This window comes from Phoxinus phoxinus, assembly GCF_949152265.1.
Source record: "Phoxinus phoxinus genome assembly, chromosome: 17".
In the NCBI taxonomy this organism is placed as follows: Eukaryota; Metazoa; Chordata; class Actinopteri; order Cypriniformes; family Leuciscidae; genus Phoxinus; species Phoxinus phoxinus.
The window spans coordinates 12,348,324-12,373,422 of NC_136892.1; the positions used below are offsets into that span (position 1 = coordinate 12,348,324).

The following is a 25,099-nucleotide window of genomic DNA, read 5'->3' on the forward strand; positions in this document are numbered from 1 at the left end:
ATTTCACTATAACAGGCTAACTGTCAGAGAAACACTACATGTTTACATTTTGCTCAGAACTATGGATTTATGGCCAAATCCTCTCTAATTGTTAAATAAAATAGATAAAACTAAATTTTACATGTATGTTACTTCTGAGAACCAAGTCAAGTGGCAATTTCCTTTTTGTGTAAGCAAGCACTGATGTTTTTGGAGAATAGTCTATTAAAGAACCAAAACGCTGTATATATTTGTCTGTTTGTTATTTAATTAAGAAGATTAATGTGCTAATTCACTGTAATTTAGAGCAGATGTCAGCGATTTGTTTCCTAACAGGTTTGTTTGAACCAGAGCTGGATAAGCCGTAGTCCCGCCTCCAAACACATAAGAGTTTTCTGATTGGCTAACGCTGAGGTATGCACCGCCCACTTTTGCACGCAGTAACACGACGTCACATACGTCAGTCGTCGTGAACTGCATGAAGGTTGGTTAAACAGCTTGTTTAAAGTTTAAAGAAATGTTTATATTAAGCCAAAAAGACACTTAAATGATCTGCCTGTAATTTGTCGCTAGTACATGTTCAAAAATCTGGCAGGAAAACTGAAACCAAACCGTTTAGACCGAGTCGTTGACACATTACCATGTACGAGTTGAACAATTTAGCCCCACGAGCTGTGATCAACAGGTGTCTGTTTATATTCGGATTTCGGACCGGTGTTTTGGTAGAACATGTGAACTGTATATCTAAACTGCTTAGCCAATATCGACGTCTATCTATGAGACTGTGTAGGTCATGATGAGTATCTTGATGGCTGACCTGTATCGGTCACAGACCGCTCATGATATATAACAACCAGAAAGTTGCCTCTATCTTGAATATTTGCTACTTACCACGAATTTATATTGTAATCTATTTTAGTCCGTGTGCTTGTTTTGCTCACGTAACGCAGCTTAGCTTTTGATGTGGAGCCATGCGGTTGGTCTAATTCTCTTTACTGGCATTAGGGCAACGTTAGCCATGGCATCACAGGGATATTTTGGTGACGGTCCGCCGATGCGTGAGCGCGACTTCACTGAGGCCATCAGCCAGAGGATGCGCGTGCCCGAGCGGCTGAGGGTCGGTCCAGGGCGTCACGCGCACGAACCGGAAGATCTGTCTGCTGCCTACAGCATGCACATACCAGACAGACTGGCTTTAACAGGTATTTTCATATTGTTCAAATATAAATCACAAAAAAATCACACCACAACTCCATAAACACAAACATGATCAATTGCATGTTCTTAAGCAATATAGAGCATGCAATAAAACATTTTTTTCTATTTATGGAGCTGTGATTTGCCAACTTTTTCAAAAGTTTGGGGTTAGGGGTATTAAAAATTGTATGGTTGGTTTCCACTCGAAAAAATTAAGCACAAAAAAAAGGTCAACATTAATAATAATATGAAACATTATTAATAATTGAGCACCAAGAATAGTAACAATTGAGTACCAAATTTGCATAGCCTAATTTCAGAATAAAGAAGACTGGAGTAATGATGCTGAAAATTCAGCTTTTCCATCACAGGAATAATTTGCATTTTAAAGGGGTATTTGTTAGACTTTTATTTTATTTTTATAATGTTAGCAAGATTTTTAATTAAAGGGGTGGTTGAGTATGATTTCACTTTTCTAACTTTAGTTAGTGTGAAATGTTGCTGTTTGAGCATAAACAACATCTGCAAAGTTACAACGCTCAAAGTTCAAAGCAAAGGAAGGTATTTGCTTTTAAAGAAAAGGACTACAGCAAACGGCTGGTAGGGACTACACGACATTCCTCCGGGGTTAGTGACATCAGCAAGCTTAAAATGTACATAAGCCCCGCCCCCGGGAACACGCAGTCCATGTTGAGAAGAGGGAGAGTTATTGTATAAGAGTACATTTGTGAGTCAGCTCAAACTTTAGCATCCATCTTTTCACATGCAATAGAAAGTCACTCTGTGTGCATCTCACAACAACGATTTATATATTACCATGACAGAATATCCTAATTGAAGATAGTTAACTCCACATCAGCAACATAAATTCATCAACTAACCATTCAGAGACGTCCTGTTGCTTCTACATGTTGTCACTTCTTCTTGAGTCTCTCCATCTTTGTCTGACTCCATATTAACATTAAAGGCACAACAGTTTCTGTCATTTTAGTGTGTCTGCGTGAGGTAATCGCAGCTGCCCGGCCCTTGTCTGACAGAGCAGTAACCCGATGACAGGCATAAAGATATTTATGTCCGAGCCCGACAGTTAAAATCCCATTTTTTTCTCTCTCATACTAATGACACATGTACGTTTGTTTGTGTGGAAAGCCCGCTTTTATTAAGCAACTGTAGGAAGGCATTCGGAAATGTCAACGGGATGAACGCATCAGTGCGCACGGAGCAACCAGCGCACTTAACACAGGCGCGCATGCACGTGTTTCGTTGTCACGGCTACATAAACAAATTTCCGCACACAGGAAGACAGATGTTATGGTAATATTTGACATGTATTTTAAAGGGGCTATGTGGAGTTTTCAGCGGCATCTAGATGTTTCAGATTGCAACCAATACGTTTTCAAGCGAGTGCTTTTTTTCATTTATTATTATTATGTGGAGTTTGTGTTGGAGTCTGTGTTGTGCTGGTCGATATAGTATTAGCAGACTCCATGTCATAAATTTGGAGTGTCGTCGCTGTTGAGTGCAAAGTCAGTGGACGAGGCGAGAGGCTCGGGAGCGTGCATGCAGGTCTCAGTCACGTCACTGGATTTTGCGGCAAATCCGACCCGGAGACTTCACATAGAAATAGGAATACTTGCTTAATTCAGAGGTAATAGCAAAACCCGCCAAGTGGTTCATTTTATTGTGAGATTACAACCCCTTCACACACAGGGAATAAAAAATGGATTCATTTTAGTAGAAAAACTCCACACAGCACCTTTAATCACAAAAACTAACGTTTGCATCAAGTGAAAGCATCAGGCACATTGGCTACCTACATAATAAGCCGTTTTAAATTTTAAATGTTCAGTGCCTTATCGCGCTGATGTGACCGAGCCCGACCCGAACCCGAACATCATTTCTAAATATCTCTCCGAACCCGGCCCGGCCCGTCGGGTACCGGCGAGTCTCTCTATTTGGAACACTTAATTTTGATGGGCGTCCCGCATTCAAGACTTGGAAGTAAACACCCTTTTCTATGATTAGGTAACAGTTTTGTATACTAAAATATTTTTCAACGTCCCTGCATTACACGTGTGGAATAGTTTTTAAACTTCCGATGTTGAAATAAATCTCGTTACATAGTAGTAGTTGAAACATTTATGCGTATTACATAAACTATTTGCCACAACCAAGATATATAAAAGCATAAGTACTTGAGTTATAACATTTATAATTGACAAAGGATTACTTGCTTTGAATTCAAGTCTTGCTTAAAATTTTTTTAGCAGAAATAGTTTTAAGCAGATTTATATGAATTTACCATCGTTTGTTGTTTGTCATTCTTATAGGAACTCAGTTCATTCTATTTAATACAGTGAAAAAGGATGTTTTATAGTAAAAGGACCTCTTATATCTCAAAAGATCAAAGCAAATTTGATTTATTAAAATAGCAAACAGTTAAATTGTAATATTTCACAATATTACTGTATTTTTAATTATAAATGGTGAGCATAAGAGACTTCTTTCAGAAACATATCTTCTTAATTATTCCAAACCTTTCCAAAATATGTCTTTGACTTTTTTTTAAACAGATGCTCCTGATATGAGTCCACGACCTCTTTTCTCCAAACACACGTCATCAATGTGGGACCTGCAGCACGCGTCCTGGGAGAGGGAGGCGTTCGTGAGAGAGCCTGTCCAGGTAGTCTCACTTAACCTCACAGCCAGACCTTGACTACACGGCAAAAAGGTCCATAAATGGCAGTTTATTCTGGCCTAGACCTTCTCACTCAGATTAGCTTGACATACACAAGTGACCCAATCAGGTTTTTTTTATGTGTTTATATTATATCAATAATAACACAATGGTGTAAAATGGTTCTAGGATCAGTTTTGAGCCATTTAAAAATGTATATATAAATGTCAATGAGGACCATTTAATGATATTTCTTGTAATGTCACGCAGAGTCCACTGCGAAGGTCTTACAGTGACCAGGCCTTCGGTCGAACCCCGCCGGGAACCCCCACACACTCCAGACAAACACTGCGCTCCCAGTCTCCGTAAGTCCAGCTCATTCTTTAAGCACTTAGTGGGAATCAATCATTATAGTTATAGTGATCTGTCATATACAAAGAAGCTGACAAATATGATTGACCACAATCAATGTACACTGGTGTGTATGTGTATATATATATATACTGTATATAGGGTTTTGCACAATAGATGTTTTAATACAAATCTCTGTAAATATACATATTTATATACATAATACACAATATACAATGTAAAATGATTTTGCACAATTTGTTTCAATGTTTATATGGAAACCAATACAGTGATGTACATATTGGTAGTTGACATATTGTTACATGGATTTTTATTGTCAATATCAGGATTTTAAGTGAAGTGTAGGTACACTGTTTTATTCCCCACTTTCGCCTTTGCTAGTTCATTTTAAACGGTCCTACAGTGTGACAGATTCATTTTTCATTCCATGTAGTCTCTCAATTAACATGAGCTCATAAAAGCAGTAAACGTAATTATAAAAGAAATAGCAAATGCCGTTTTAAATGCAGTTTTTTTTTTAGCTCCTGGTTTCAAAGACAAGGCTTAATCTAGTTCCAGACTAAAATGCATGCGCTGTTTTAACTGAAAATATTTTAGTGCCATTGTTTTGTCTCAAGTTGCACACCAGTAATATTTTTTTTCTAAGGCACATTTATAAAAGCTATATGTCCTAATTGAACTAATCCCTAATCCTGGCTTACTCTAAGCCCTGTCTGTGAAACCAGGCCTAAAAGTATTTCATTGTTGCGACCCTAATACAGCATTTTCAGAGAATTTCATAGCCTTTATATACATGCCTCACTACCACTAAACATCCACTAGAGGGCAGGAGACGTTACATTTGGTCAGTTCACATCATCTTCTGCTCTAAAGGAGATGCGTATTTACCCGATGAGACTCGTTCACATAAAGACTGTCAGGTTTGTGTATTACAGCTGTCCTAGTATCAGTCTTTAAATAACAGCGGTGCCCCTTTATGTCCGTACCCCTGTCCGCAATAGCCGCGGTGTTGGACATACAGACCCGTCCCCGCCAAAGCCCACGGGGCATCCCTCTATCCCGCCCAACCTGCTGTCCCCACAGAGCATGCTACAGGCCGCCAGGGAGCTGGGCCAGCAGGCGTCCCAGAAACTCCTGCAGAAGTACTCCTCCAGGTGACACACGGATCCTCATCCTGCACGCCACGCTTTCCCCCTTCCCGCTAACCTGGCATATTCAGCTTTGACCTTTGAACCCATGCTGTTTAGTTGTTTCTGATTGAACTGCATCAATTCGGTTTCCTGCCTGGCTTTCAGAGTCACATCAGAGCTTTAGGCTTTGATTGGATTCACTTCTATTGCTTTACCTGAGCAACTAACCAGCTCTGAGCTTTTAGTTCCGCCTTTCTACTCATTTTAAAATGGAGTTGTTCACAAAAATCATGTTCAATGTGGACTGCTGTGGTTCCTGGTGTCTCTCTTGTGTTTTAAGGTTTGGTTACCCGGAAAACCATCCCGCTCAGGCTGTGGAGGTTCAACCTGATCAGAGCAGGACAAGGTGACAGTGGCTCATGCAGTCTCCATGCATTCAATAGTGGGACGCTGCTGTATGTTGTTAATGGAGAGTCGGATAGTGTTGAGGAAGCACGTTGGATTAGTTAAAGCAGTGATGGAAAGGGAGGGCATTCGGTATGTTTGGGTTGAACGATGTCAGAGTGTCTTTGTTAACGCCACGTCCCGTCCCACAGTGCCTCGCAGGAGTTCTGGCTCAGTCCTGAAGAGGACACTGGCACTGCTGTCGAGTTGATGGTGCTCCGCAGACAGGTCAGTGCTGGCGCTTCACACCGACCTCAGATTTCACTTTTTATTATTCCACTGGGTAGGTTCATTTTCTATGACAAGCATACATCATTTTACGTTACACATACATTCATATATTGTGTAACGTGTATATAAAAATGCCTGACATACAAAATTCACCTACACAAAAATAGAAATGTGTAAAATATGAAAATGAGGTAGAGATGATTTTGCACAATGAATTTTTTCAGTGACACTTTACAATAAGTTTTCATTAGTTAACATGAACCATTGAACTGCACTTCTACAGCATGTGTTAATCTTTTATTCATGTTAATTTCAACAGCAACAAATGTATTACTCATGGTTAGTTAATGTTAGGTAATACATTAACTAATGTCAACAAATGAAACCTTATAGTAGAGTGTTACCAGTTTTTCAATATGAAATATTTTGTATTATATGAATAGTGTACATAATACAATAATATGCAAATATGTTGTTGACACATGATGTTACATTTTTACTTACTAATTTTGATAGGTTATTTGGACCCATATTAATTGACCTTGTGATATTTTGGTCGGTCACTTCACTAGTCATTTAGAATTTGGTCACTAGAGAAACTGATTTTTTTTATTTTATTTTTTTATGTATTATTATGTTTTTGAGAAAAACAAACGTACAGCATGAGGAATTTAGTCTACTTCACAAGCAAATAACTCTATGAGCTGGTTCTTTTCCCCCATAAAATATTGGTTTGGATTTTTTAGTTAATTATTAGTAACTTTTTTTTTTTTTTTTTTTAAGAAATGAATACTTTTATACAGTAGGGATGCATTAAATTAATCAAAAGCGACAGTAAAAACATTTATAGTGTAAAAAAAAAAGATTCCTTCAAATAAATGCTGTTCTCTTCTGTAAAAAAACAAAGAATCCTGAAAAAAAAAAATTGTCCCGGTTTCCAAAGAAAGATTAAGCAGCACAACTGTGTTCAACATTTATCATGTGACACTGAAGACTGGAGTAATGATGCTGAAAATTCAGCTTTACAATCACTGAAATTTCATTTTAAATGTATTATGTAATATGTTTTTACTGTATTTTGATCAAATAAATGCAGCCTTAGTGCGCTAAAGAGACTTCTCTCAAAAACATATTTTCTGAACTGTAGTTTATACCCTATGAAATCCCTTTTAATGATTTTCCAAATTCCGGTTTCATTTTTCTAGATTCCGTTTTTTCCCCCCATTTTTATTTTATTGGACTCAATTTCTCTAAATTTTAGTAATCAAGAAGCATGTCTAATTAATTTAAAAATAATGAAACATACAATTTAAGTCAACAAAAATGACATGTTTATGGCCCTATGAAATGCGTTTCCTTTCTTTCTCAAATTCCATTTTATTTTTTACCAAATTCTGTTTTTTCTATTTCAAGTCTTCTGGATTACATTTGAATGGTTTGATAAAATCAAAAAGCATGCGTAGCTAAATTCTACTGTACAACAGTAATATATTTCTGTCACAACTCTTTGACGGGCTGCCGTGAAGACCTTTCCCAGATAGCACACGTACGCCTGCAAGATGTCTGTTAAAGATCACTTCATCTGGAAAGCATCTGCTGTTTACATCTGATAGACGTCTTGAAGATGTCAGTTTTACATACATTCTAAATCATAAACATCTTAAAGACATTTTCTAAACGTCTATTTGACATCTGACAGGAAACATCCTAGATGTATTGCAGATGAGCAAACACTCTGAAAAAATACCTCTTCCAGATGTAAACACGCACATCGAATAGACTCTCTACTGTGTTTATGATATGACGATAGTTTTTCTTAAAGGATTAGTTCACTTTAAAATGAAAATTCTGTCATCATATACTCCCCCTCATGTTGTTTCAAACCTGTATGAATTTCTTTCCTGAACACAAAGGAAGATATTTAGAAGAATGTCAGTAACCAGACAGTTTCTGGGTCCCATTGACTTCTATAGTATATATTTTTTCCTACTATGGAAGTCAATGGGACCCAGAAACTGTCTGGTTACTGACATTCTTCTAAATATCTTCCATTGTGTTCAGCAGAGGAAAGAAATGCATACAGGTTTGAAACAACATGAGGGTGAGTATATGATGACAAAATTTTCATTTTAAAGTGAACTAATCCTTTAAGTGAAACGGTAAAATGCTCATGAAGTGCCTCTCAGAGTGGCTCTGGAGATGAAGTTCATGCATTCATGTCCTCATATAATGTAGCAGAGACTGAAAACTCTGTGAGCGTCACGCGTGCTTCAGTGTGTGTGTGGGAAATGAAACATTAATTCACACAGAACATGTCAGATTCATATTTAAGTAGTCTTTTGCAGTTTAATATTCACAGACACTAGACTTTATATCGTGATTTAATTTCCATGTTATACAGTAAATTCCTTTTTTATGATTGGATTTCGTCCGCGTTTTCCGCATCACGTAAATCATAGGGCCCTGTATGATGTATATTATTGTGCATCCCATTGATTGTGTTCCTTGGCTTTGATTGGTTCAGGTGGTGAAGATGAGCAGGAGGGTAGCAGGTCTGGAGAGACAGAACACAGAGCGCAGACAGACAGAGCTGGTGCTCTTCTCTCTCTTACTGTCTGCCTGTCTGATCAACGGCTGGCTGTGGATGCGCAGATGACGGCCCGCCAACTACAACTGTGCACATATTTGTGTTCCAGTGATTTACATGGATGCATTCGTTCCATCCCAATTATGGTAAACTGCTCCTATAGAGGACTGTATCTACTGTTATGAGGCATAAATGTTTGCACCATCATTATGTGCGTTGTGAGATCATGCTAGTGACATGGGTCACTTTGGTCTACAAGTGGTTTGAGGGAACTCGAGCATGTTTTTCTCACAGATTATGTCATTCAGTAATGCTATCTCTCTTTGGCTCTCTGATCAGACTAGTAGGAGCTAGTTTGTTTCGTGTTTGATTTATTCTGCAAACTATGTAAATGAGATTCTGCATGCTTTACAAGCCTTGCAGGTTATGAAAGTCTAAATATGAGGGTTTATATTTAGTTTTCTTTTTCTTCCAATTAGGCACTTGAATAGCCTTCATCCATTTTAACACATTTGCCTAGCCTGATGAATGTATATTTAAAATAATAAAAATGACTTATTCTCAGATGGCTCATTCTCTAAATGTTAACGTGCAGTGAATTGCATTGATGCCTGACAAAAAACAACAACTACTAAATGATGCAATTGGATCAGTTTATTAAAAAATTAAATTAACCAAGGGAAAAAAAAAAAGGTACTGAAACGCTTTAGACTATAAACCAACTGAAATATGTAAAGCCTTATACAACATCTGCATGAGATAAGATGGAAAATGATAAACAGGAATACCATTTCATTCAAATTAATTGTCAAGCAGCAACTAGTGACATATTGTAATGAATCAAATACTAGTGGAATGAATGAAAACAGTCCTCGTGAGGAAAAAGAATACGTAAAATGCCCATTGACGGGACAAAAGGGTAGATGCTATACAAAACAATAATACATAAACACATTCTCGTAATTCGTCCTGAGATGGACTACGACACATTCTCCTTCTCCAAGTATCAAATGTAGCAAGACCATCAAGATAGGTTTAGATGACTACGCTGAGGCTCGAGGTGGAACAAAACTGATAAATGTGGGAATGAAATCCAGACTTTAACTCGGTTTAGTTGAGCTTTTTGTCTGTGTGTAGACACTTTTAAAGCATTCTGTTGTGGACCGTATCCGTTTGCATTCATGAACTTTTAAATGTAATGTGGGTTTATCAGCATTTTGTCCCACCTTTGTCTCAGTCCACTCTTAGGTCCATTGTCTTAGTTTGTGCCCAAATTAGATGAGTGCTCTTCAAACTTGCTGAAACGGTCTTAAATACCCAGCCGTTGAGTGTTTTGACAATGGGTCATCTAACAATACCGGAAATGTTTTCAGATTTTATTTAAAACAGAAAGACAGGAAGGAACTAGTTTCCATCTCAAGCAAATGAGATAAAAGATTGATTGTGTACAAAATGTCAAGTACCGAGGCACACAGTGTGCTGAACTGCGACTGACTGTGCTCAAATACTTAATACTTGTAAATAAATTTGATTTGGTCCATGATTCAAAACTAATTCCTTCCATGACATCAAATGGTATGGAATCTAATTTTCAGGGAAATATATATGGTTGTTTAACCAAACACTGAACTGTAAATATGAAACTGCTATGTAGGATCTCATTTCTTTAGCCTTGTGTCTTTGAAATCATCATGTAATGGCTCCACATTAGTCACATGACCGTTAGGGCTCAGGTGATTGGCTCAAAACTACACTGCCTGGACCTTTGAGAGGAAATGGAATGCTAACGGATCTCTTTCTCAAGGTGGCATTATATACCTCATGATTTGGCAGAATATGCTTAGTGCCAAGTTTGAACTGCTCAAAAGTTTTGGGTCAGCTTTTGAGCTCTTTGAAATGATGACCTGCTTTAGAAACGTAAACTTGCTCGTTCATTTATGCGTAAATGACAAATCGCCAAATAACCCCAGTGAACGCACGCATCATCTGGACAGCATTGTGTACTAACGGTCATATTTGTGTATAAGCACCTGAGAAACACGAGTGAATTCACAAATAAATCAGCTGAATGTTGTTGTAACGTCTGCCAGGGAACGTTTTAGAAATGTGCTTGAGAAGTGCAGACACTGAATGTGACATGTTCCAGATGAAAACGGACATTTCAAACAGACGTCACATTGACGTCAGGGACTGAGTGTCGAGCAAAAGAAAATCTCTCGCAAATTTAGATCCAGAGGTCACTCGGAGGAAATTCCACACACTACGAAGCACATGAGAAAACAATGAAAGCAGTCAAATCAGATGGTTTTACAGATATTTCCTGATTTCACGGAAGAATCTCATTTACACATCCGTGTAATCTTGAGTTGGGCTAGATCAAGGGTGTCCAAACTCCAAGAAATTCATGTTCCTGAATACACATATGTTGATCCTGGAACAACATTCCCGTTCGTAAATTTAGTCCTAACCATAACCCTAATCAGAGGGAAATGATAGGTGAATAACACTGATGTAGAAGCACCTGACTGGTAGCAAGCCTAAACTTGACAAACTGTAAACTTGTCCCTCAAATCTGATTGGTTGATTATGAATGTCGTTCCAGGATCAACAAAGATGGTGAACCAGGAACATGATGTACTTGGTAAAATCTCATTCACCATCCAAACTCGGTCCTGAAGGGCAACTGTCCTGCAGAGTTTAGCTCCAACTTGTCTAACACGCCTGCCTGCAAGTTTGAGGTGTGTTTAATTGGGGTTGGAGCTAAACTCTGCAGGAGCAGGATTGGACACCCCTGGTTTAGACCCTCTTAATAACCTGAGGATCATTGCTTGGAAAACATTTGCGTCATCTTTACAGATTCCTTTGGTCAAGAGTTAAATGTCTTGCAACCACAAGACCGGGGAAAAAAGGCTATCAGAGGATTTCCAAACTGTGAAAGGACAGACCTGGAAGTCCAGTGTGTGTGTGTGTGTGTGTGTGGTACCTCTCAACCAAGGCACGTGTGTGGCTGCTGGAGCTCTACTGGAATGATAGACCTTAGTTATGATTGGAAAAACTACAGACTCTCACACAGACAAACCCAAAACCAGTTGGGTCACTCATACTTTCACATACTTCTGAGCTTCTGGACACACAGGTGAATGCTTGTCGGTCCATTGCTCTTAAACAGTGCGCTGTGAACCGTACAGAACGTGCCGTACAGACATTGCGTCCTAGGATAAAAAAGGCCCTACGACATTCAGATTTACAGTATTCCAATGCAGTATTTACACATAACAACTGTCCGGCAACTCACCATTTTGCTAGATACTCAAGTGCCACATTTGTATTATTAGTACATATACACAACAAAACGATTGCATACCCAAAAACAAAAAAATAAGTAAAAACAAACAAAGTAGTGCAATAAATGTAAAAGATTATGGCAGCACATTTGGTCGGAGGGTCTGGAGGGGGGAAATTCCACCAGACAATACTGTACAAAAAAAGTGTTGATCGTGAATGTTGTTGTATACTGTTGTTCGCCGATTTGTGTAAAGAGTTTGTTTCTAAACATCTGTCCCGACATCTTGATCTGAAAATGTAACGGAGGGAAGGATTCCTTCACCTGCTTTGTTTTTTTATCAATATGTGTGTGATCAGATGAGTATTTCCACCATCTCGCTGTCCACGTCCTGCGGCGGGAGCGACTGCACTGGCGCTCTCCTCTCTAATGTATTGGTGTGAAACACTGGCACATCTGTAGAGACAAAGACGCATACAGATGTTAATGGGTCAATGCTGGTGAATAAGAGTTTCCAAGGTAGAGAAAAGAAAATCTTTTTTTTAAAAAAAGCTAGTTTTGTGCCACATTCTTTCAATTGTACTCATGTGTTCATGTTGGTTTAATAGGGTTTTAAGTAATGTGGTGCGACCAAGTAAAAGTAAAAACATTCTCCTTACACCTTGAATACATCCGAGTGTTCACATCTTAAGTATTATTTTCAAAAATGTTTTATATATATTTTTTATAAGACATTATTACGTTTTTGAGTCGCACCACATGACATTTTACAACCTGAGATTTTAAGAGATTTTCTTTTCCTCTGCATGCACATTTGCAGCACCACATGCTGTAAATAATTTAAATATGTATAATAATATTTTAAAACTACTTCAGTGCATTTATCTAAGAAGTAAAAATAAGTTGTACCAAACTAAGAATTGAATTCTTTTAAAGAGGCTTTTTTTCTTCGTAACTACATCAGGACAGTTGCATCACCCTGACATTTCTCACTTTATGGACCCCTAAAAAAAATATCAAAATTAATTTTAGTTTAGAAATTAAAAACAAGCTCATCACAGAAGTATATTAAAGTTACTGTATACATGAATTGCATGTTCAATGTGTTGCTGCATAATTGATATAACCTCGATTTTTTTTATTTCAAGTAATTTAATTGATCATTTTATCCATTTGTCCTTTGTGTTTTACTTTCCACGGCTCACCAGTTGCATGGAAAGACAAACATTTAGCTCAATGCCGTTCAACCAGTCATTAATGGTTGTTGGGTTGGTTTCCCATCGCAAATCAGAAATCCAAAACAAAGAAGAAACGTACAGGTTTACACACTTTAACATGAGTGTGTGTGTGTGTGTGCGCTGTACCGGCGATGCGGTCAGGTATGTAGACGGGGCTCGGGCTGCTGATCCGGCTGGGTCCGGGAACGCTCTGCAGGGCAGGTGTGCTCGGCTTGCTGGCCTCCTGACCCTTCTCCGTCTGGGTGCAGCTGTCTCTGCTGCCAGTCTTGGAGTGTGTGGCAGCCGGCATCGGGGTGGAGGGCAGGACTGGAGATGGAGAGGAGGAGATGGACCCTGTCCTCAAAGAGTCACCTCTGAACTCTGGGCCCAGCAGAACACCTGGAACATGTAGAGGAACAATTCAGACTTAGTGAACAAATAGACAGGATACAATTATAGATTAAATTGCAAATTAAAATGCTTAATATTATTGGGAAATGACAATTTCCGAGCTGTACTTTTATGAATCTGATTTGCTGGAAGGTGTGCAATAAAACCGTTTAATGCACGGGTAGTTCCAGTCAGTTTAATCACTGTTCTATATTAATGCGCTGTTTTTAATGAAGTGTGCACACACATACGTCACTAAGAGATAGCACTGCTCAAACAGAAACACAGAATACACAGAAACTTCTCAATGCTGCCCCACGACTTTTACTGATAAAATAGCTTCGCAACTGAATCGCTACATTAGATTTATCAGCAACGAGGGGGGTAAAGTTATTAAACTCACAGCTTTATTGTATATTGAGAGACGCCAAACAGATGCAGGTTATTCGCGCACACATCTCTTTCTTGCAATAAATGCTATTAATTCAATGATTAAAATAAAATGTCATTTTACTACTTTATCTCTATGTCCGTTTCAAAGCAAGCAGAATGTAACTGATGAAAATAATTTTTATTTAAAAGTCATTTTTACTCTTCCGGTTAAATATTGCGCTGCAAACATCAATAAAAGCTTTAAGTTGTTAATACTGGCAAATGACAATGGTATATAATCCACGGCTAGATGTGCATTAAACGATTTGAATGCGTCGAGTGGTTCTTTGCCTCCATGTTGTGCATTAAGACAGCCATGAATTATCCCTTACATATAGACCTAAATAATAAAACACTGCAATATTTTTGCCAGTATACAAATTCATGTTTTGAGATTCATGTGTGCTTTTGGCATGTTGGGAGATTAAAATGGTAAATATACTACCGACCAAAAGTTTTTTTTTTTGTAATGTTATTAATATAATTACAATTTAAAATGTCTGGATCCTATTTGAACATATTTTAAAATGACATTTGCTCCTGTGATGTTAAAGCTGAATTTTCAGCAGCCATTAACTCCAATCTTCAGTGTCACAATATTAGTAAAAATATGTATTGTATTACTTTTTTGCTACTGGGGGCTTCTCTGATTTCCCCCTTCACACTGGACTCACGTACCCAGACTGCCCTTCCAGCTGCGGTCTTCCCTGCGTTCCTCCGTGATGGGGCTGCTCCCGCTGAGGCCCAGAGAGTGTGACAGCAGCCCGGAGCCGCTGGAGCTGCCCGTGCCCATAGCGATGGACATGAGGGACTTGGAGGGCCTCATGGCCGGGGCGTCTAATTTGCTGGCCGGATCTTTGCGCGAGCGCTGATGCAGAACCTTTATCATGGCGTCCTTCTCTATGATCTGAGCGTGCAGGTTCTTGATCCTGCTCTCCATGTCCAGGCAGCGGCGGTTGGCCATGAGGATCTCCTCTTCTTCTTTCTGGATGCGTGCCTCCACCGAAGTGTCGTAGCTGCTGCTGGGGGAGTGGCTGATGATGACAGAGGACGTGTCTCTGGATAGGTTGGAAGTTAACACACAAAACAATGAGAAATTATAGATTTTCAGCTTTAGTTGTTTTGGAGTTATTTTTAAATTTCAGTTTAGTTTCATTTATATTTAATCATGCATAGATCACTCTGAATCACAATTTTATGTCGATTTTAGTTAAAAATATAGTGTTAGTTTTCAGCACGATACGTTTGAGAAATCTTGAATAACTTACTATGTATTCCTACAGTGTTGGCTTAGTGTATAGCAGTGAACTTGCGTACCTTTGTGTGGCCACAGAAGCAGCGGCGTCCAGCGCAAACTGTCTCATGACGCTCTCCTCCAGGTATTTCTGTTCCCATTTGGTCATGTCGGCCTCCAGGGCCAAAATCCTCTCCTCTTTTTCTCTCAGGTGTTCCATCAGAGCCGCTGTGCTGAACTCAGGACCAACTGTGTTCTGAGAACCACCATGCCTCTGAGAGAGTGAGAGTGAGTGAGTAAGAACCAATAAGAAATCTTCAATTCTGACTTAAAATATGTAGCTAAAAATAGCTATTTTTCCAATTTAAGTTAGCTAAACAAGACAATATCAAGAGTTGCCATCAATGCTAAACTGATTGATTGCCTGTGCTGTATATTTTATGCTTCCTAAGGGTACCTTTACACGACAATGATGTACTAAAAAAGTTTTTTTTTTAAACAACGTCAAAATTATCCTTGTTTACACGGATCCAGGAAAACGACTAAAAATGCTGCATTCTGCTGTCAGGCCAGTAGTTGGCGATGTCACTTTGTAAAGAAACACTATGCGCCTATAGACTGAACACGTAATACGCATGACATCACCGTTTTCACAAATGTCGCGTTTTTGTAGTTTACATGACAGACAATAACAGTTTCAAAAGTTTGCGTTTTCAGGTCCCGAAACAGTCGTTGTCATGTAAATGAACAGTCAAAACGCATTTTTTTTTTAACGTTTTAGTTGAAAATGGTGTCGTGTAAACGGCAGTGACAGTGATGAGCGCTGCGTTTTACCCAAAGTTGAACACTATTTAACTCTCGGCGACCAGAAGAAAAAAAACGCAGATTGCTTAGAGCTCAGTGTGAAATAGACGCTCAGCACCTCGCCATGCGGCTGGCGTTTAAAAAAAGCGCCGCTCCCATTGAAAACAATTGGAAAAACATGCTAGCCTCGGAAAAAAACGCTTTGGTGGTCACACGGCCTAAAGGTGCGGTCACATTTACCTTTGTTCGGCAAATTTACACGTGCAAAATCCAGTTATTTAAATATGAATCCATGTTTTCAGGGATTTTGCGTAAAGGCAAAAGATTTCCCCACACTGATATCACATCAGGTTCATGCTGGTCACTATTGACAATGGGCTTTTTTTTGTCTGTGAAATTTCGCTAATGTGACCACACCTTAACATTCGAGTACCGCTGATCTAAAGTATTCTGATCTCATCTAAAGTTTGTTTCTGGTAGGGATGGCCCGATACCGATACCAGTATCGGGTATCGGCCCGATACTGAGCTCATGTACTCGTACTCGTACTCGTAAAAACGCCCCGATACCAACAACCGATACCAGGCAGCGTGTGTACAGTGTTTGTGTCCAGACAAAGAAGCACTGACAACAGAAAGTATAATGGGGATAAAAAAGAAGGCTGTCTATGAAGAAAATGTATCATATTAGTGAAATATTAAACAAAATATAGTGACGCCTATATAGCTGTGGTGCGCGAGCTGACAAGAGAAAAACGCGCAGTGGATTGAGCGCGCCGCGGCACCGAAGCGCGAGCTGGTCGAGCGCATCAGACGTCAGTGGAAAGTTTGTAGTTCAGTCGGATATCAATGGCAAAGAAAGTAAAACGAGGCATGTATCTTATTATTAACATTAACTGACCAGAGAGAGAGAGAGAGAGAGAGAGAGAGAGAGAGCGCACTTCTGTTGAATGCTCTGGATTGCTGATCGTTCACTCGGCACGTATATTTGGATTAAAACTAAATCGTATATGTAAGTAAAACATGAACTGTTACCTTATTTATGTTTAACGACATTATTACAGGACATTTGCAGGTCAAGTTACATGAACTTCAAACATCCAAAGCGCGCGCCCCGAAAACCATCGCCTCAGACAGCGCGCGAACACTGAGTGGAATTATTTCACTATTGCGCTTGTACGGATGAATTCACACAAAACTATGTAAAAACGCCCCTCTTGGCGAGTATCCTAGTAAACAAAGTATATTATATGTCAAGTGAACGTAGACAGTATAATTCAAATGGGGTCCGTGCGTTCGGTCTTAAAGGGGCAGCAGTTGAATTAATCTGCTGCTGTGTTTTAATGTTAACCAGACAAAGGATTAACTCTTGACTAAATAGGCTACCTTTTTTTGTAACTTCACAAAAAGATCCATCTATATTTAATTTATACAGTAATGAATATGCAGTGCATTAAATATATTTGATGAACAAATTAAGTTTACATTTAAACAAATATGATTTGACATTCTTTTGGTTTCTCTACCAATACATTTAAAAATGACAAATGCATGAATTAAATTAATTGAAAATAAAAATACAGGTATCGGTTACCGTATCGGTATCGGCGAGTACCAAAAATGAAAGTATCGGTATCGGACTCGGCCTGGAAAAAGTGGTATCGGGCCATCCCTAGTTTCTGGTGTCCAGGTTGAATGAACAGCACAGAGGAAGGATGTCCAGTTTCTGGGCCCCTAATAAAGAATACAGCTGTCTACTACTACTACTCCTCATCCTCTTCTCTCAACACAAACACACATTCACAAAGGAGGCTGAGTTGCAACCTTTCCTCCAGATTAGGGGTCAGTAAAAATTTGACACACAGAAAGAGGTAAACAGTTCAACTCTGCAGGGACAGCGTGAGCTCTTGCTGCGTACAACTGAGACCCATCCATGTATGGATGTTTGTGTGAAAAGAGGAATTGGTTGCATTGAGCAGTTTAATACAAGGGTTTTCCAACTGGTGTCTGGGGAAAGGTTCAAATATATACACAAATATATATATCTGAATATTGTTTTCTTCTGCAGGAAATAAGATATAATAACAAACAGTTTTGTTCCAGAATGTGGCCAATTTGAGGTAAGCTTGTGCATCACTTACCTGTTGCATTCGCAGTGATTCCAGCTCCCTCTCCAGTCGAGTGCGTAGCCGATGCTCCAGCTGTTCTCGCTTCTCGCACGCGGCCTGAAGCTGTGCTAAAGCCTGCTGCATCCGCTCCACCTTCTCCACATATACCTGCTTTTTCTTCAGCTATACAAACACAGAGAATGCAGGTCAGACGCTGCTGCTCGCGCCGCGCACAGAAGTCCCCCATCCACCTTACAATGCCTCCTTGTATCCTTCAACCTCTCTCTCCTCTACATCTCTCAAATCCACCAGTGGCCATAATTGCAGCCAAAATGAATGCCCCAATTTAGCTCGGGGGGGACATCATAACACAGAAGAGTGAGAGAGCGAGTGTTAAAGTATTTGGCTCCCGTTTGGAAGGGGTGGGTGGAGAGGGCAAGAATTCAGCCATCTTCAAGTCCTTTCATGCCAGACAACTCAAGAGGCTTTGTTCGGGGAACAAGCGGGCGTTTGTGACCGGGTAGAACAAAAGTGTAACGGCCTGGTGCATTTTGGGACGCAAGGGTGCGCACCCCGTTCAACGATGGCCAAAAGGCCATCTGGGAGCACGCCAGAAGAGCTCAACCACAGACTCCAACTGTTACAAACACTCATGAGCGGAGTTCAGAACCATCAACGCTACTTCGGCTTGAAGCTTTTTTTCTTGAAGCTTTTTTTGGCCTCAGTACATGTTGTGTGGTTTCAAAGAAAGTTGAAGCCAACGGTTCACTCAAGCTTGAAGATCTTAACTGCAGAGATGAGAAGTTGACGGGAAGGACTTCAAAGAACTTGAGAAGGTTGAGCTTAAACATTGTGGCGGAGTACCACAGGGATGTGTTTGGGGGGGTAAGTGGGTTTTGACTCAATGAAATGTCCATTTAATGCTGGTTTCGATAAAGTTCACCCACTGTTTACTAACAACAGACACTCATAAGCAGAAAATATTGACAGATGTTAGTTTATTTCCCAAAATGCAATCTGCTCTGCTGTATTGTTCAATGGTCAGTTAATTTTTAAGCAAACTGTGTAGTATCTGGAATATATCAAGCCCTCTTGAAGATGTGCCAAACAGGCAAACTACCTCAGCCCTTCTTTTGGATGGCAGCATGATTCAGCAATTACCCGTCCAAAATAAATAGATAAATAAATGAAAACAGAACACATATTTGATCTCAGTTGAGAGAGTGATGTACAATTGGACCACAAGGGGGCACATGTATACACAAACGCAAAAATATGGTCAAAGAAATTGTAGAAAATGTAAATGAATTTTGTTAACATGTAGGTGAGAATATGACCATGGGAAGTTGGGAACCTAAATGTCTGCTTTGCTGTGGTGGTGTCCCAATTTAAAATTCATAAAATGTAAAAAAAAAAAAAAAAGACTATTAAAAAGTATGAATACGTCGTAAATTGGTAAAACACAGCTTTCGAGTGAGTCAACGCATGTAAAACTAATCCCTAAAGAGGTACACGGGTACCCTTGATTATCAGCGAGCTTTACCTCCTCCTCCAGCTTGACCACTTTGGCTTGGGCATTGTTTAAGGCCTGGTCACGAATTTCAATGTGCCTGCGCTGGTCCTCGTTGGTGGAGCGAAGCGAATTCAACTCGATATCCAGCTTCTCCTTCTCTCTCTGACTCTCTTTATCTGAGAAACGAGTAAAATGGATATTCTGCACTTTCTTTCCCAAAATATTCCACCTGACATTTGCTTACAAATAAATGGTATTTCAAAACAAAACCCATGATTAATACAAGCCCATCACATTGGCTACAAGAAAGTACTAAATTTCTACTAGATGTAGAGGTCCACTCACTCTGAGTCAGAAGCTGCGAGATGGTTTTGCGATTGTCCTCGGTGCCCTCACAGTCTTTTGCTGCAAGCTGCTTGTTGGCTGTTTCCATTCGCTCTATTGAAAGAAAGAGATAATACCATCATACTTTCCCCCGATTTTATAGTTAAAAAATATGACAATGCTTCATAAAGTTTGTGTGAGAGATTAAATCAGTGTTAGAAAATAGGATACCAAAACCAGACCATAGTGTCAAACAGATCAAATGTATCCATGTGAAAGTTTATATGGCATCTCATTAACAAATGTGGTTATTATTTCTTTGTAGAGAAAAGCACAATCAAGCCTTTCCAAAATACTAACACCAAAACAAAAAATTTATCTTTAATTCATACACTCAATAAAAGCAGCAAACTGCTGTGATTATTTCAACAGATGCTTAGTGCGCTATTCTCCATCCTACCAAAAACACTCTAGAATATGTAGCTCATATTCCACGACTCTTATGTACCACTGGGACTGGTTGCTCAGCAAATTGGTAAACAAAACAATCGAACAAACATTTTATATTGACATTTTTTCTTTCAATTCCTAAAGAGCGGTCTTGCCATAATTCACACTGTGCTGTTAAGTCAAAAACTGGCCCAGATAAAAGGGCCATTATATAGAAGGGGTTGCTGTTTTTTTGAAATGGCAAACCATTCATCAAGGAAGCAGGCCAAACGTTAAAACAATATTTCCCCCGTGTTAAGTCAACCAGACTGTGAGATGAGCATTCCAGAATCAAATGCCTTTCCCCCACTGTGCCTCAGTGCCTCTCAATAAAATTAAGATTCTTATCTAGATTTAAAATATAGATGAGAAGAACACTAGTTGCAGTATAACAATTTTAGAAGAAAATGAGTGGTTGCCAAGAAGTTGCCAAAAAAGTATTACTGACCCTCATTTGTGTCCGTAGCACAAACATATTTGGACAATGTGCACCGAAGTTTAATAGTTGTGATTGGGGATTTGTTGAAATTGTTGAAAACCCTTTGCAAACAACAATAATTATCGATTGCAAGAAATCTACTTTAGTCAAATCTATGCTTGAACAATATCTGTGGTAGTATATCAGGCTACAGAAAATATGAGAATCACAGGGTGAAAGAAAGAACGGCAAAAGAGAGAGAAGAAAAAACTGCTGTAAAACTCTTGGAGCTCCCTGTGGACAAAGTCTGGGCATACTGCCATAAATCAGGGGTTCTCTGTTCTCTGCTGGACTAAAGAACACAGTGAGGCATGATCGTAGAGGTGGCCACACTCTGGCAGAGCGGGCCTGCTGACAGCAGCAGAAAAACGAGAGCGAGAGACTATTGCTTTGGACTCCAATAGAAACTACACAGAGCCACAAGATATGGCACAAAAGAAAGCAAACTGAATGAAACTTCAAATGCTTTGAACTTGGAGAAGAATAAGAAGCCTCTGTGAATGGGAAGGACAGAATGTTGGAGCCAGGTGGGACCACCGCAACGTTCTCATTTACTGACCCTGTAGTGTTTCTCCATCTGATGTTCATACACATAATGTTAACAAAATTTGGAAGCTTTACTCTGCTCTACTGCAACCTGTTATAATCTTACTGTGATCCAGTAATTAATTTCATCCATGTCAACCATAAGCTGATCTACTCTTCCTGATTTTCATGCATATCACCACAAACTAAAACTTTAGTGCAAAACATTTTACACAAATATGCTTTGGAGTCGCTGCTTATTCAGAAGATGTGATATAGTCGCAAGTTGCAATTCATGGATACCCCTTTCATAATATTCTCAAAATACTCTGCTTTTCCATTCAATTATCCCACTTTGTTCTCACCTCTTAGGTCCCTGTTGAAGTCGTGTACCCTGCGCACCTCCATCTCAAGCTTATTTCTCATGGTCTTCTCAAGAGCTTCCCTCTTTGTGGATGATTTGGCCAGGTTTTCATAGGCTTCAGACACCATTTGGATCTCAGTCTCCAGCTGCAAAGTAAAAAGACCTATTATAGAAAGTATGGATATTTGAAATTCTAAAGGATACAGTATTGAAAGTAGCCTTCGTTTTTTTGCATGAAATAAAACCTATTGTCCTTTCCAAAGAACACTTCTACCCCTCCTGTGCCAAAATGTGTAGCTCACAGAGCTGATACTTGGCGATCTGTGAGCCTATTACAGGGTTTCCCAACCCTGTTCCTGGAGGCACACCAACATTACACACTTTTGCACTCTTCCTGATTCAACTCATTAGCTTGTAAGTAGAGACTAAAAGACCAGAAATAGATAGAAGGATAAGAGAGACATCCAAAATGTGTACTGTTGGTTGGTTTGGCTCCAGGAACAAGACTGGGAAACACTGGCCTATCTTGAATTGGCCCACATTTCCACAGACTTGAAAACTGTTACAATATGGGTTTCATGTCTGTGGTACCTGTTACGACCTGAATGAAACCAGCATTCAGCATTTTTTCCCATATCTCCTCAAGAATCTCCACAGAAGACCAAATTGTAAACAGATCACTGCTGAATGCTTTTGTTAACTCAGTAGCTAGCTAGCCAAACTGTTGTTGTTCTGAAAACTTTACTTGGTGACGTTTTCCTGCCTCCTGACATAATCATAATATAATGTGAAACTTAAAAGACGTTCTAACCTTTTGTAGTTTGGACACCTTTTCCCCACACACTTCCAGCTCTTGCTTAAGCAAGCGGTTCTCTTCGGACAGCATATCCACCATCTGCTGGGCACGGGCCAGCATGGCATAAGGGTCCCCCTGTATGGAGTGTGGATGCGAGTAGTGTTGTCCTGGATTCTGTTGCTGTTGTTGCTGCTGCTGGGAGCCCTGCTGGTGATACTGGTGCTGGTGCATATGGAGGCCCCTGGGAGCTGACCCGTAAGGATCATGTGGGAACACATGGCTGCGTTGATGGGGAGGGTGACCTGGACCTGGGCCGTATGGATCACCTTGGTGGGAACCGGGCCCCTGTGGGCTACGAGCACACATGGGGAAGGGCTCTCCCTGGTGACCCATATGTGGAGGATGGTGGGAAGAAGCCAAGATGCTGCTGAGAGTGGAAGACTGAGCACGGGAGAGAGAGCCCCCTGACGTAACAGAAGATGAAGGGCTATGGTGATGGACAGACCTTTGAGAGTGACTTGAACTCTCCTTACTTGACCTAATAAGGGCAGATAAATAAATTATATTCATATTTTGACTGATTACAAAAGTGCAAACATTATAAAAATGATGGAGAACTTTCAATGACCTACAAATACTTTAGGCTGAATATAAACATGCATAACCAACGGCTTCTTTTAACAGATTAAATCACCGTTGGAAAACAATGACTTGTCCAAAGTAAAAACTATGTAATGCATTCCAACCGATCATAAAAATATTTTTCACAGGTCAACATTCCTGGTTCTCTGCAACATAATAGAGAAACTGTCATGTTGTGACATGTAGATGATTATTAGAATTAGATATGCATTCTTTTGCTATATGTTACACACTGGCTCTGAGGTAAATGAATTCAGGGAAACAGGCAAAACTGGCTTTTCCCATAACTGGTTTCCTGACAACATGTCCCAGCATCGAAGGGAAGGGCTGTTTTAAGAATCATCATTTGGAATTTTTCAACAACTGATCAGTCAGGGAATGTGAGGGAATTTGTGTTTTGAGGTGTATTGCTCTAGTTCCCACAAATGTCCTATAATTCAGCCCACAATTTAGCTTTGAACTCTATAGCTTTAGCTTTTGTAAGCACTCTTTTAGCTCACCGGAAAGAGCCATACTCTGGTGGTGGCTGGTACCGGACGTGAGGAATGTCAGCTCTGGCTGGCTGGCTTGTGCCACGGTGGTCTGGGTAGAAGTGTCCAGGTTCCTGGTGCTGATGGTGCTGCTGGTGCTGCTGCTGGTGCTGCTGTTGGTGCTGGTGCTGCTGCTGTTTGGGTGGAGAGGGCATTGCCTTAAATGGATAGTCTGGTGGTGGACCCCTATGTTGGGGCCCAGAGGGTTTATAATAGTCTCCTGGAAGTCCAGGTGGAGGCAACTGGGGGGAAAGTGGTGAACTGGTAACAGGCGCATGGGCCTTGACCCCGCTGGTGGCCAAAGAGAGCTGCATTAGTCTTTCACTGAGTGAACGTACATGGCCTTGCTTTAGATCCTTAAGCCCGTCGTCTTGGTGAACTTTGCTTCCATTCACCCTCTGTACCGTGGGCCTGCCCTCTGGTGGTCGCACTTTAGGGTTGCTGAGGCCAGTCACATAAAATGCTGCACCTACTGACGGGGGTATCTGTGGTTGAGGCTGCTGGGGCTGATGACCACGGAAGTACTGTGACTGCACCTTGGCTTGGTCATAGGTGGGTAGGTCTTCGGGATTCTGCCCTTGTCCGCTCAAGCAGCTTCCACTGCCTCCACTGCCACCTCCTCCACCCGCAGTGCGTGTGCTGAGCTTCTCCATGCCACTGTCTGTCTGCAGCTCCTGGCCCTGAGGCTCCTGCCTCGCAATGTGAGGGACCATCGAGAGCTCGTCCCCTGGGCTGCCAGGGCCCAGGTATCCACTCACTGGACCTTGCTGCTGCTGCTGTTGTTGTTGCAGGGCAAGGTAATTTCGGCCATCGCCATAGCGCATTTGCTCCTGCAAAAGCCGCTGCAGAACTGTATGGCCACTACCGCCGCTGCCTGATGTGTCCTCGGAAACTGAGGCTGCCGCCCTCATTTCCAGCTCCCGTGACCTACCCACCTCATGGAAGGAGGAGCTTCGGGCACGGTCCACACTCCCTGTGTAAAAAACATCAATGTATGATGAATAAACACAGCCACTACCTTTTATCACAAGCTATACCATAATGAAGAAGTAACAAATAAGTCAGTTTAAGAAGCTGAAATGAAAGTAAACAGACTGAAGGAGATTTACAAATCTTCTGCATGTTCTAAGAAAACTGCCTGAAATCTCAGACCCCAACTGTCCCAAACTCTTTACACGTTGACTGCTGGGCATCATAGTCTAAGGTTTTTATTGCAAAATTATGACACCAGTTTCCACTTTAAATGTGTCAATGGCAACTCTGATGATCTTCAACCACTACTAATCTCTATTAACTTGTTAATTGAGGATTAATAAAAAAATTATTGTTCTGCATTATAAAGATCAGGAAGAGC

At 40.2% G+C, this 25,099-nt stretch overlaps 2 protein-coding genes across 10 annotated transcripts in view; one reads left to right on the plus strand and one right to left on the minus strand.

Moving 5' to 3' along the window:
* The first annotated feature begins 253 nt into the window (after positions 1-253).
* Positions 254-9,181, plus strand: LOC306984219 (mitochondrial fission factor homolog B-like). 4 transcript variants are annotated; one of them, XM_079585377.1, is made up of 8 exons: positions 254-463; positions 985-1,181; positions 3,750-3,859; positions 4,124-4,218; positions 5,227-5,379; positions 5,696-5,761; positions 5,952-6,027; positions 8,555-9,181. In XM_079585377.1, exons 2-8 carry the CDS (start codon positions 998-1,000, stop codon positions 8,684-8,686), a joined length of 816 nt encoding a protein of 271 aa, XP_079441503.1. In that variant the 5' UTR covers positions 254-463; positions 985-997; the 3' UTR covers positions 8,687-9,181. The 4 variants fall into 4 exon arrangements, with proteins under 4 accessions (XP_079441503.1, XP_079441505.1, XP_079441502.1 ...); XM_079585376.1 differs by having other exon boundaries at positions 456-664; XM_079585379.1 differs by lacking the exons at positions 5,227-5,379; positions 5,696-5,761 and having other exon boundaries at positions 309-463.
* Positions 9,182-11,449: 2,268 nt separating this feature from the next.
* Positions 11,450-25,099, minus strand: part of amot (angiomotin) — a 32,788-nt gene continuing 19,138 nt past the window's right edge. For all 6 annotated transcript variants that reach the window (XM_079585371.1, XM_079585374.1, XM_079585370.1 and 3 more), the window contains 10 exons: positions 23,716-24,718; positions 22,589-23,111; positions 21,779-21,923; positions 19,943-20,035; positions 19,628-19,773; positions 18,118-18,267; positions 15,257-15,447; positions 14,618-14,997; positions 13,265-13,516; positions 11,450-12,356 (listed from right to left, as the gene is read on the minus strand). In XM_079585371.1, the coding sequence (XP_079441497.1) occupies positions 12,256-12,356; positions 13,265-13,516; positions 14,618-14,997; positions 15,257-15,447; positions 18,118-18,267; positions 19,628-19,773; positions 19,943-20,035; positions 21,779-21,923; positions 22,589-23,111; positions 23,716-24,718 (2,984 nt within the window). In that variant the 3' untranslated portion in view covers positions 11,450-12,255. The remainder of the gene's footprint in view (positions 12,357-13,264; positions 13,517-14,617; positions 14,998-15,256; positions 15,448-18,117; positions 18,268-19,627; positions 19,774-19,942; positions 20,036-21,778; positions 21,924-22,588; positions 23,112-23,715; positions 24,719-25,099) is intronic.

Bases quoted from the DNA above. Each gene is read 5' to 3' on its own strand.
- LOC306984219 (XM_079585376.1), top strand. From the start codon at position 621: ATGTACGAGTTGAACAATTTAGCCCCACGAGCTGTGATCAACAG. The intron at 1,182-3,749 runs GTATTTTCATAT...TTTTTTAAACAG, and splicing joins AGACAGACTGGCTTTAACAG to ATGCTCCTGATATGAGTCCA. The intron at 5,762-5,951 runs GTGACAGTGGCT...CCCGTCCCACAG, and splicing joins CCTGATCAGAGCAGGACAAG to TGCCTCGCAGGAGTTCTGGC.